The sequence below is a fragment of the Plasmodium fragile genome (assembly GCF_000956335.1).
Source record: "Plasmodium fragile strain nilgiri unplaced genomic scaffold supercont1.15, whole genome shotgun sequence".
In the NCBI taxonomy this organism is placed as follows: domain Eukaryota; phylum Apicomplexa; class Aconoidasida; order Haemosporida; family Plasmodiidae; genus Plasmodium; species Plasmodium fragile.
The window spans coordinates 263,208-275,846 of NW_012192595.1; the positions used below are offsets into that span (position 1 = coordinate 263,208).

The 12,639-nt window shown below is 42.4% G+C and overlaps 3 protein-coding genes across 3 annotated transcripts; 2 read left to right on the forward strand and 1 right to left on the reverse strand.

Moving 5' to 3' along the window:
* Positions 1–1,978: 1,978 nt before the first annotated feature.
* Positions 1,979–2,716, forward strand: AK88_01718 (uncharacterized protein; the record flags this gene model as incomplete). The annotated part of the gene is made up of 1 exon (XM_012479353.1): positions 1,979–2,716. The coding sequence occupies one exon, from the start codon at positions 1,979–1,981 to the stop codon at positions 2,714–2,716; it is 738 nt and encodes a 245-aa protein (XP_012334776.1).
* A 1,130-nt stretch (positions 2,717–3,846) lies between these two features.
* AK88_01719 (uncharacterized protein) lies at positions 3,847–5,630 on the forward strand (the record flags this gene model as incomplete). Its single annotated transcript, XM_012479354.1, has 8 exons — positions 3,847–3,957; positions 4,060–4,165; positions 4,336–4,403; positions 4,521–4,650; positions 4,806–4,899; positions 4,993–5,095; positions 5,308–5,419; positions 5,548–5,630. 8 exons carry the CDS (start codon positions 3,847–3,849, stop codon positions 5,628–5,630), a joined length of 807 nt encoding a protein of 268 aa, XP_012334777.1.
* Positions 5,631–6,400: 770 nt separating this feature from the next.
* AK88_01720 (uncharacterized protein) lies at positions 6,401–12,340 on the reverse strand (the record flags this gene model as incomplete). The annotated part of the gene is made up of 1 exon (XM_012479355.1): positions 6,401–12,340. The coding sequence occupies one exon, from the start codon at positions 12,338–12,340 to the stop codon at positions 6,401–6,403; it is 5,940 nt and encodes a 1,979-aa protein (XP_012334778.1).
* Positions 12,341–12,639: the final 299 nt, after the last annotated feature.

Genomic DNA, 12,639 nt, shown 5'->3' on the forward strand with positions numbered 1-12,639 from the left:
TTTTTTTTTTTTTTTTTTTTTTTTTTTTTTTTTTTTTTTTTTTTCTTTTTTTTGTAATATTATTTGCCATATATGAAATGGCTGTATCAATGTGTATGATTGTATATGCATAACTGTGCGCTGTACACAAGTATATATAATACGGCTTTTGTTTTTTTTTTTTTTAAAGCTTGCCTGGGTATACATATAGATATAAATGTAAATATAGATGTAAATAAATATATATATATATATATAACATATAGTTATGAGCATAGATGCGCCCCCGTTACTTACTTCTCCACGCGCTTGTATACATGTTGTATGGGCCTTATATGCTTATGTACGTGCGCGCGTATTTTGTATATAGTCTCCACATTCATACATGCATACGTATAATGAATAGTGTTATTAAAAAAGAAAAAATTGCTTTCATGCTTCTCACCCTTTGATTGTGTAAATTAAAATGGCATGTCTGCGGGAACAACCTGGCATGTACCTCTGCATAAGTGTGTACCCCCTACTATGTATTTATATATATACCTACATACACCTACATATACATATATATACCTATACATATACATATATATACCAATACATATACATATGGTTGCGCTTGTGTGCAACCACATCCACACACACCCTCACCCACATTCACACTCACAACTCACATGCGCTGCGTGCATAGGTGTTACTGTGCACGTTGCGTATCGTTTATGTTGATGTTTGTGTAAATTTGTCTTCTCATTTGCTTACATCATTGCAAGTGTCACACGTATCCGCATAAATAGGCTTACGTGTTCACAAATCATAATAACATCATTTGTGGAAATAACTTTTTTTTTTTTTTTTTTCTTATATATATATATATAAGCATAACTCACCCAATTTGATCATATATTAAAAAGTACAACAAAAAAAAAAAAAAAAAAAAAAATATAATCATAACCTTCTGTTCCGTTTGGTTTCCACGCCAAAAAAGAAGTGGTGGATCACCTTTTGCGAAAACTGGTCGATCCGCATGTGACAGCAGCGGACCGAACAGACGTAATACGATTTGTTATTTTCTTTTGGGACATATCAATTGTTCAGACAAGGCAAAAAGGTGCCAGATAGGAGGGAGGACAATACTCATCACTTTTTGTCTAAGCTACCCATCACCACCACCAGCGAGTGCGCAGCTCTCATTGCATAACATCTCATTGGGGTGAATCACCCTACAGACTGTGTCACCCATGTAGGACGCATCACGTACTAGAAGTATATGCCTACTGACATTTCATTTATGTTTTTTTGTTCCTTTGCATTATTGGCCTGCACATCCATTATCCAATAGGGGAGGGCACCCCAAGTTGAACCCATTTAAAGAGAGCAACTATACGAAATGTTCGTTACAATGGGGGGGGTTGAACTGTGTGTACGCGGGCACAGAGGTGAGTCCTCTCAGTATCTAAAAAAAAAAAAAATAAACAAAAAAAAGGAATGCGCATTGTTTGTATACCTGACAGGTCTCAACTTGGGCCAAGCAACCTAGTCGTGGCAAAAATTAACAGCAAATTAAAATTGTAAATAGTATAATATTGCCAGCGAAAAAAAATAAACAAAAATGGCATTAGGGTGTCCCACTCCTGTCAGGTATGCTTTTATGCCAACTTGCTTCGAACACAAAAAATGGCCCATCAAGTGACATCTCCAAAAAAAAAAAAAAAAAAAAAAAAAAAAAAAAAAAAAAAAAAAAAAAAAAAAAAAGCCTCAAAAAAAACGATGCTATTGCACGATTGAGGGAGAGGTTCAAAGTTAAGGCTATACTGGATGCCCCCATTTTTTTTTGTGCCAACCCTGCGTAGAATTATCCCTAGAACGCCTGGCGCTGTAGTGTTGTGTGACCCGCTTGACAAATCGACCATCGGGCGAGGGTACAGAACGAGGTTGTATGTACACAAGCTGGCACAGCTCCTTTCCCCCCCCCTTCACACACACTGCTTTGACGAAGCCAATGGCACCGTCCGAGTTGCACAAACTAAGCTACTGGGAGGAAGTGTATCAAGGCGAGAAGGAAAATTACGAAGAGGCGAACATCCAACCAGAGGAATGGTTCGAAGAAAACTGTGACAAAATTATAAACTGGGTGAGCAAACACTTTAGTGAAGAAGAGAAAAAAGAGCAAGTGGCTATTCTTGACATCGGGTGTGGAAATGGGCTCTTCCTGTACAAACTGCGCGAAAGAGGCTTCCCCAATTTATGCGGCTTTGATTTTTCCGCGAGCGCCATTGAGTTGGCTAAGAAGCTCTTCGGGGGACGCGGCGCGGATGGAGATGAGATAGGAGACGAGAAAAGCGCTGCGGATAGCTGTATGAACCGTGCAGAAAATCCCACAGACGTCTACGTGCAAGTGCTAGACATTTACAATATCGCACAAGAAGTGGGACCTGATTCAAAACTGAAGAAAAAATACAAATTGATAAACGACAAAGGAACATTCGATATATTTTTTATGAATGATAAGGGGCAAGAATATTTCACACATGTATCTTTTTTTTTTCAAGTGGAAACCCTCTTTTGCCTCACGTCGTGTAATGCTTGCAAGGAGGAGTTACTCTCTATCGTGAACCATTTTAATCAGACCAATGGAAAATTTCAGTTGACCCTGTTTGATGAAATATTTTACGAAACAATAACTTTTGGGGGCGTCAAGGGACAGATAATCACAACTTTAATTTTTACATGTTCCTAATGCGGAGCATACCATCTCCACGTCTTTGTGAATGTGTGCGTGGGGGGGGTAGAAGTAGTCTGATGGTGCACAGTCCCAACGTGGTGATCCACTTGGTGGTAACAGGTGGGTGGTTAGGGGGCATGTCTAGGGGTGACTCAGATCAGTATCCCCAGACATGCGTTCACACATACGTTATGTGTACATATGTAAAGGTATGCCGTCTGCTGCTATTATGGGGGTTATGCGAAAAATCTTGTGTAGCTTTCTGCCGCCCCCCGTTTTTTGTGTTCATCCTACCGGGAGAGAACAATTCTGCACATTCACGTAAAATTAAGTGTGCCTCTTGTAAAAGGCAACCGTGTTCGTTTTTCGCTACCCACTTTTTTTTTTTTTTTTCTTTTTTTGGTACCCTTTGCTACATTTTTTTTTTAACTGTGCGAATGAATTGGGTAATTAAAATGTCTGTACCCCTTGGGGACATGGCTCACTTTGTCTTCCGCAAAAAACGATACAATCCGTGTTAAAAGGAGAAGGGATAAAAAGGGAGCAGCCCCCTTCCCCCCTTTAAGTCTCCCTTTTTTGCATCTTGCTATACCAGTTTGTTCAACGAACAGTCCCACAGTGAGTAATGAGCAGGAAGTGGGGTTTGACGGTAGGGTGATTCTCCAAACGTGTAACCGCTCTTGCGCGGGAACAGTATGTCATGTAGGGTCAATTTCGATACATCTTACCTAATCATATGGAAGATCGCGCCCATCCCTTTGGTGTATTTCTCATTTTTCTTTTTTTTTTTATTCGGGTGAAAGTTGCCGTGCCATCATTTTATGGGTTCCCCCTCTTTGAAGCCATTTTCCCCGGTGGCTCTTTTCCACTTTTTTTCCACCGCACATTCGAACGCAATAGTGGCTAGAAAGGAAAAAAAAAAAAAAAAAAAAAAAAAAAAAAGCCGCCAAACAAATGGGCAGATCAATTGGTGGGTAGGACAAATAGAGCCCTTCCCTCGCGGACACCCAAATGTGTGTCAATTCAATAAAGCTGCCTCACCATCCCCTATCTATGGAAGTAAAACATTCTTGAATGCTTCCCTCCCTTTTTTGTTCTCGCTTCACACTTCAGTTACCTGCACTTACTCGAAGCACACCCCGCAGATGGGCGGCCCTACCCCGGTGGGCAGGAGAAGCTTGCGTCACATAAAACCACACATGAACATTTTTACAAAAATTAAAAACTACACCGTGAAGGCGATTTACAAAACGAAGGTGAGTGCGCTCTTTTGCGCGGATTCAGAGCGCTGCCTTCATCACAGCCTTGTCTTCACCACAGCGCTGCCTTCACCGCCGCTTAACCCCCCCAACGCGCAGCTGCTCACCTACGTAAACGACATAAACAACCTAAACCTGCGGAACGAGAAAAACGAATTTTATTTAATCGCCTTACCCCTAAGTGATAAGTTCAACCCCTTCGTCGGTGAGTCCGTCGTTTGTACAAGTAGAAGCGTTGATTCTCTTGTAACGGGGTCATTGGCACATTCCATATATGTGTAATGTACGCGTCCAAGGGAAAAGAAGCAAGACATTGCTGTGCACCGCTCTCTTGACCAATCTCATTTTCGCCGCGCACCCCGCCCAACGTCACAGGTACCTTTTGCCACAACAATATCCAGTACAGCGACAAGGCGTCCCTCCCTGTGTTCATATATGACATTGTAAGGAAGTCGCAGAGCGCGCTCGCGCAGGGGGCGGTCCCCTTATGCAAATGGGCCCCAAAAAAGATCATCCCAAACGCACTTGCCCAATCACCAATCCCCTCCTCTTCTGCGTAGCTCCTCAACAAGCACATCGAGGTGCCCTGGAATTTCGTCATTGAAAAAGTGGACATTAAAAAAACCCCATTTTACAAAAATGTGCACATGTCCGATACGAATGCTGTCTCCACGTACCCAAATATTAACAGTGAGTTGTGTAGGAGCGCTGGGGGGTTTGTTTCTACTCGAAAGGGCATATCCTCCACTACGTGTTTGTTTTTGCGGAGAGTACAACCCTGGAATGGTACTCCATATGATGTCTTCCCCCCACTCCTGAAACCCCTTTTCTCTACCCAACTGCAGAGTTAGACAGAGTATTTATAAACGTATTAGATTTCAAGGCCAACAAAAATTTCATTTTTTTGCCCACGTGGATCATGCAAACACTGCAGCTGAGGTAGGTAAAAAAGGGATGCCCTCATAAAGTGGGAGAAAAAAATGGGCTTCCTAATTTGAGAATTACACATCCGTGGTTCTTTCCCACCTGCAGCTGCTTCGATGTCGTGCGGATCCGATTCGCCAAACTGGAGACTGCGTCCAGCGTTGTCCTACAACCACACCATAAGAAATTTTTCAATTTAAGTGAACCAAAGGTGGGCAAAAAACAAATTGAAATGGAGTGAAGTAGGCAAAGGGGGCGCCACGTCACAAAAAAAAAAAAAAAAAAAAAAAAAAAAAATTTTCGTTCGCGTATTCGTTACTCGCATGTGTATTCTTGCATCGCGTCTTCTCTTATCACTTCAACATAGGAGTCGTCCTAATAATAATGTCTTTTCTTCACCGTTACTGTCCACCCCCGAAATAGAAAACCCTGGAGGAGAAACTGCGGTACTACTCTTGCCTGACAAAAAACAGCACCATCTGTATAAACCACGACGGCTTCGACTACCACTTTGACGTCATCAAGATGGACGCAGGTATGAACCGAGGCGCGCCCGCCCAATAGCACGCGAAGGGGAGGGCAAACTGCACCGCTAACCGAACGGCTAACCGAATGGTTAACCGAATGGCTAACCAAATGACTCACCCCCAATCCCATGTGCAGGAGAAAAAAAAGACGTCGAAGTAGCCTCCATTCAAGATGCAGACGTAATCTTCGATTTCGTAAAGGAAAAATACGACAAGTGAAAACAAAAAAAAATAATAAATAAGGCAGCCGTGGGAGCATAGTATTTTTGTTTGAAGCGCACGCGTTTGTTCGATCCCCATTGAGTTATCTGTCAAGCACATCTCGCAGTACCTAGCGGTACCTAGCAGTACATCACAGTAGGGCGCGGCCACACCTTGAGACAGACAGCGAGCCACCTCCCCATTTTAAAAAAAAGGAAAATTCAAAATAGCAAAAGAAAATCAAAGAAGTCAATTTGGGAGTTATACTTTTTAAGCAAGGGTAAAGAGAGAAAAAGGTGACATAGACAGAAAAAAAAAAAAAAAAAAAAAATTATAAAAAAATAATAACACAAAGCAGTCCAACAAAATAACGCAGATTAAAAGGAAAAGACACTCCTATGGGTGTAATCATACGGAGCTACTCTATGTGGGGTAACAAAGGAACGCACAAAACATGTCCCCGTCTGGGACGAGAAAGCACCATTGGTGCCCCAGAGTAGCAGTTAACCCCTGAACCCTAAACTAATGATACGAGTGGGAAAGGTACATAGGGATCAGGAAAAGATAAAAAAAAAATTAGGGTAGATGACAAAGTTGCAAAAAAAAAGAGAGAGAAAGAAGAAGAAGAAGCGTGGCCCCGTGTCACTTCCATCAGGATGTCACTCTTTCTCCCCACATGGGAGAAGGTACCCCATTTTGGATGTGACCGGGAAAGAGAATATATTGCGCACGAGAATGGTCGGTGCAGCTGCACCCACCGCTGACACCACGACTCATCACACCCTACCCTAGTCGTGACACGCCAAGCAAGCGAACCGCCGCTCCCTAAGACACTTCAAATGATACAGGTGATTACAAAAAAAAAAGACAACGGTGTCACGTCTGTATCTGCGTCTCCCATCAAAAGCACACAAATCGCGGTAGATATTGTGATGGCAGAAGCTACAAAAAGAGGACAAGATGGAGACATAGGATTTTTCATGGATCTGCTCATAAAAGAAATAATTCGATGGGACCTCCTTTTGAATGTGTAACGGTAGCTCTTGTTCTTCCTTGTCTGTCGTCCCCCCACTTCTCTCCAACAGTCCATGCTGCTCATCCATGTAGGGCATGATCATATCGCACTCGTTGGAACGCTTGTCTTGCACCTTATCATTAATGAAGTAATAATCATTTATGTCCAATAAATATAAATTATTATTTTTCATTTCTTTTTTTATAACTCCATTGTATATCACGTATCCTTTTTTTTTTATTTCGTTAAAACTGTTGTATATGTTCTCTTTGCACCGCATTAAAATTTTGTTATAATTTTCACTGAGCTCATTTACGTAGAAGAGTTCCTGCAGGATACACATTAGGGTTACGTAATGCATTTCTCGGGATGAGTTATCCATCAGGTACTTCTTTAAGATAATTTCTTTACGGGTTGTACTTGGAGGAGAGATGCCTCCACTGCAACAGTGGTGCTCTTTCATTCGGTTACTTTTCCTTTTGCCCTTCCGACATGTAGTATGACCCTTTCGCCTTCCTTTCCCCTCCACCTCGGTGTACAAACTGAGCATAATTTCTCTGTCCAGGGTGGCGAAGTGGGCGTTGCTGTGTACATACTTGCCGATCTGGTCGACCTGGTCAATTGCGCCAATCGGACAGTGGCTGTTCGTCTCCGTCTGCATAGGTGCCGTCTGAGGCGGGTGGCCCACCCCCACCGCATCACCATCATCACGATCATCACCACCGTTGGATGTAAACACACTATGTGCATCTTCCTCCCCTTTGTTCGTTTTCTTCCTCCCGCTTCTCAAGCGAAACCTTCTTTGCTCCCCACCAGCTGAGGCAATACCAACGTGCCTTCCATGTAGGAACCTCCTATCCACACCACTCAAAAAAGAGACACCATTGAGGGAAGCTAAATTATCTTCTGCCTTTTTCATCACAGCATCATCAATTAACAGGTTGTGAACTTTCACAAGGTAAATCATTTCATTGTAGTTGCTTAACTGCTTATAAATTGTTAGCGCCTTATTTATGTACCCAAATTTTTCATACATAAATGCCTTGACGCTTAAAAAAAAGTTTGCTCCTCCTCTGGGTCGCTTTTTTGAAGGTTGCTTTATGTAGTTGAACAATTCTTCCAGCTTCTCCTTCTCGACTTGCTCGTCTAGCAGATATCTGTACAGCAGCGTAACTCGTTCGTTTTGGAAGAGGCTGCTTTTGGACCTGGGGGGCCTCAAACGAGGGGGCGTTTCCTCATCGGGCGCGACGTTTTCGTTTGCGACCTCTCCATCAACGGGCGAGACGTTTTCGTTGCTGACCTGCTCCTGAACCGGTGTGACGTTTTCCTTCGTGACGTCCCCATCAACGGGAGTGACTTTTTCATGCGTAATCTCCTCCTGAGCCGGTGTGACGTTTTCATGGGTGACCGCCTCTGCAAGGGGCGTGCCGTTTTCATTCGTGATTTCCTCCTGAACCTGTGTGATGTTTTCATGGGTGACTTCCTCATGAACCGGCGTGACGTTGTCATGCGCGATTTCCTCCTGAACCTGTGTTACGTTTTCATGGGTGACCGCCTCTTCAACGGGCGAGACTTCTTCATTGGTGAGTTCCTCCTGAACTGCTGTGACATTTTCATTGGTGACGTCTCCATCAAGGGGCGTGACTTCCTCCCCCACGTGTAACCGATCGAAGAAGCATATAAAGAAGAGGACGCGCTTGAAGCTGACGCACCTGTAATGCTTGTACAGAAAGCTGACCAACAGAAGCGGCTCAAAAACAAACATCAAAAAAAGAAAAAGGTCAATGTACCTGCTCAAATATTTCACATTTTTTACATGCTTCAAATAGGTGTACACAAAGAAGGGTCTCTCCTTTAACCTTCTTATTACATCTTTTGGGTTGAAGAAATATCTGTACTTGTTTTTCTCCTTCACCTTCACGATCACTAACAGCTTTGCCGTTTTTACTCTGCTCAAACGAAATAATTTTAATACAAATCTTTGTGTTATTTTTTTAAGTATTTGCCATGTGCATTGCTTCAAGTAGGCAAACACATTTTTGTTTTTCTTTCGAATGAGCATTTTTATAATTTCCATTTTTTTCACATTGTCAAATTCTTGTTCAAAGTGTCTCAAGTTTTGTGGCGAGCTATCCTGTGCCAGGTCTTCAAACGTGAGGGGTGTACTACGACGGTGCGTCACACAGGAAAAGTAATCATTGGTCAGGTTGCCCAGCGTTAATGTGTTAGTTGTGTTTGTACCATTTGAGTTATGCCTTGGCCTGTTTTGGCCTTCCACACCTCTACTTCGTCGTTTCATTCGTTTTTCCTTTTGCCTGGGCTGCCTTGCGCTTTGGGGGGCATCCCCCCCACGGGGGGCCTCCTCATCAGTTCCGTTGCTACTTCCGCCGCGGTTGCTGCCGCATTTGACGTCGCCGTTCGTGTCGCGGTTTATGCCGCCGCTTATGACGCCGTTTATGCCACCGTTCCTATCGCTGTCCCAGCCTGCGTGATATCTCCTAATCTCCATCCTCAGGTACGTGTTTTCTTTTTCATCGTCGCGTTGGTCACCCTCATGCTTCCCATCACGCTGGTGGGGCAACGGAGCCAACTTGTCGCAACTCGGGATAAGGCCACCCTCGCTGCGGTGTTCGTTTCGATGGAGACTCTCCTCGTTCGCGAGTTGCTCTTCGCCCCTGGCGCATGCGCTTTTCTCCTTGTACCTGTAACTGCAGAAATTTTTTTCCCTATTTGTGCATCCTCTGTTACTTTCTTGTAGGCATGCATCAGGTAGGTTCTTCTTCACAAATTTATCCTCCTCCTGTGTTGTTGCTCTTTTGTCATTATTGGTAATGACTTCACCGTTGTTGCTGTTCCAATGGGGTTCATTTTTTTTTTTTTTTTTTTTTTGCTGTTCCTTTTCCCTATCCTTGCATAGTAATGCAAAAGAGGCAGCATCAAGGGGAATGTCAAATTTAAAAAAAATGTCAAGCAGGATATCGAGAAGGATTCCTTTTTCGGCGTTGTTTTTTTTTTTTTCTTTTAGAGTGACGCCATGGGCGCTGCGTCTGCTGCGATCGGTATGGTGATTTGCGCAGTGGTTTCTTCCTCTGCCGCAACTTCCGCTACTGCCGTCGCTGCCGCCAACGCCGCTGCAGCGAATAAATTTTTTCTTCAAAACAGATAAATCGCCCTCGAGGAAATGCACTATGTGCTTCACTAACATGCCAGCATTCAAATCATCTTTGGATGAAATTTTGTAAACTTTTCGAAATTCGTAAGCATCCGTATGTAACAGAAAAACCAAAAATTGGTTAAACAGTTTTTTCGTTGCAAAAAAGAGGAAGTTTTGTTTTCTTTTCTTCCTTTTCTTCTTCTTCCACTCTTCGTAATTAAGAAGGCGTTCTTTTTTATCCCTTTTCTTTTTTTTTTTTTTTCTCCCATTTTTGAAATAACAAAGGTGAGGCATGTACAAAGCGCTTTTAATTTTTTTTTCTTCCCCTGTGCTCCCCTTGCGTGTTATGAAGCGCCGTTTTTTATCACGTACCACGTGCAGGGAAGAATGGCCGATCCCTTTCTTCCGATCTGTCCTCTCTTCTTTCAATTTTCGATAAAACAACGACAGGATGTGCAAATGGCGTCGAAGGAAAAATATCTCCATGACGTTGTAGATGACCCGATACTTGTCGCAAAAATGGTTACACAACAGGATGAACACATTTGCCGCGATGAAATAATTCGTCTGTTCTATGAAAGCGTTTATGAGGGATAGTCCAATCTGAGTTAACTGTTTTTTGCAGATTGGCTGCCTCTTCAGCACATCAAGTAGGAGCAAAATGTTTCTTCCATTTTTTGCGTTCTTTTTTATAACCTCAAAAAAAAACTCGGCCACCGTTTTGGAGCGAAACTGCAAAAGGGTATTTTCTCCATATATATACAAGCAACGTTCGATGGCGCCACTTCGTTTCCCCTGCCCCCAAGTGGGCGTAAGTTTCATGTACTGAAATAGGTTCGTTATTTGGCTGACTCCTCCATCTGGGTTACTGATGAAGTGGGAATTCTCCGCTCGGTCGCAAGTAGTCTCGTCAATGGGCAACATCTTATTTGTGTTGCTTTCTTCTCCATTTGCACTACCACCAGGATAAGGTGTGCATGGTGTGTTTGCAAGGTACTCTTTCCTAATTGTGTCCTTTTCAGCACCTCCAATGTGAAGGCAATTTCTATACATTAGGTAGTTGCCCCTCGTCACTATGATATGTTCCAGGTGTGTACATGTACGATAATTCTCCCCATCGCATAGCTCAACGTCCAGGGCTGTAATGACCGAAAGGAAGACTTCATTATCAGGGAATCCATTCAGGTGGTGGTTATAATATGGGCTTATGCTAATAATTGTATTGTGCACATCGAACTCGTTGGAAATGCTTATTTTTTCAATTCCATTTTTTTTTTCAATTTTTACAATTTTCACATTTTTGCCCCTGGCTATTGTATACTCCCCTTTCTCCAATTCGCATATGTGAATCGACTCCAGCGCGCACATCATTTGGGGTTCATTTGTCACACCGTCCACTTGGTCACTACATGTGTTCATGTCCGCGCTGTTATGATTCACTGGCATGTCCTGTTTAACGTTTTTTTCTCCTCCTAAGCGGCCTGCTTGGCCGACTTCGACCTTTTCGATCATATCGAGGTTAGCCAAAACGACATGAGCAATTTTCGTTTTGTCAAAAAAGTTGACCACGAAAATGGACGCACCCGTGCAGATAAAGACATACAAACTGTGCCAGTGTAAACTTAAAATGTTCTGCCCTCTAAACAAAACGCTGTTGTTTATATGAAACTCAAAAATGTTCAGAAGGGACACGATTTTATTTGCGGTCAGAACGCAAATGCTATTACTCTGGTGGTGGTGAAAGTAGGGGTTAATTACGCAGCAGTTTAAATTTTTCACATGGTAACTCGATATGTTATTATACAAAAATGCCTGAACAATGTTTTTCTCTTTTTTTGTTAAATGCGCGTAGTCTTTGTGGTTCAAAAATATGTGCTTCTCGTCTTCCTCAACACTGTTCAAAATTTCATCGCCACCTTGGTATGGTGTACTTGCACAAGCAGCGCTTTCATCAAGATGGCTATCTCTTTTGCTTATGTTAAAGTGATACCCTTTACACATGTTCCTCCTATTTAGGTGTACAACATATAGATGGTTAGAGCTGTCAGCAAAGCACAGAGCATTTTCCTTTTTGCTCACTGAAATGTTATTTATTGGCGAAGTAGCTACCCGTCTGCTCAATATGTTGTTTAAATTTTTATCAAATATACCCACAATCCCATCTGAACAGGCGGTTAAAAAAATACCTTCAAAAATGTGTAGACCGGTGATATAGCACTTGTCAAAGGTATGGCTAGCGCAATTGCAGCAGCGCTGATAAGGGCTTCTTCTTTCCCTTTCTTCATCCATTTCTCCACGAGGTGGTGCAGGGACCTTGAGACAACTGCCATTTGTATTGCTGTCCTTCCCTTTGCAATAACTTCTCTGTAACAATTCCTTCAAATTTACGTACAAGCAGTAATTTTCCATTTTTCTCAGCTCGCCACATTTTTGCAACTTTCGCACGTTCAAACACCTGTGAATGTAACTCGCTCGTTTCCTTGTTCTACAACTTTGTGCATCCACATCGTTGCAGCGCTTTTCCCTGCGCAGGGGAAATGTGCCCTTGGGCATCTTCATCGTTGTGCTGTGCTTATATGAGTTTGATGTACTTTCTCATTTCCTTCTTGGCCCCAAATTTTACGCTGCTTTGGAAACATTTCTGAACATTTTTCCGTTCTGCCCCCCCTTGCGCGCAAGTAATTACTTTATTCATTCATTTGTTCATTTATGCATTCATTTGTTTACTAAATTATTGTTTTATTTTATTCTATTTTATTTATTTATTTTATTAACCGTTCAGGTGATTTTCCCCCCGCGTTCTACAGTTTTTTTCATTTGGCTTGTTAAAAAAAAAAAAAAAAAAAAAAAAAATTAAC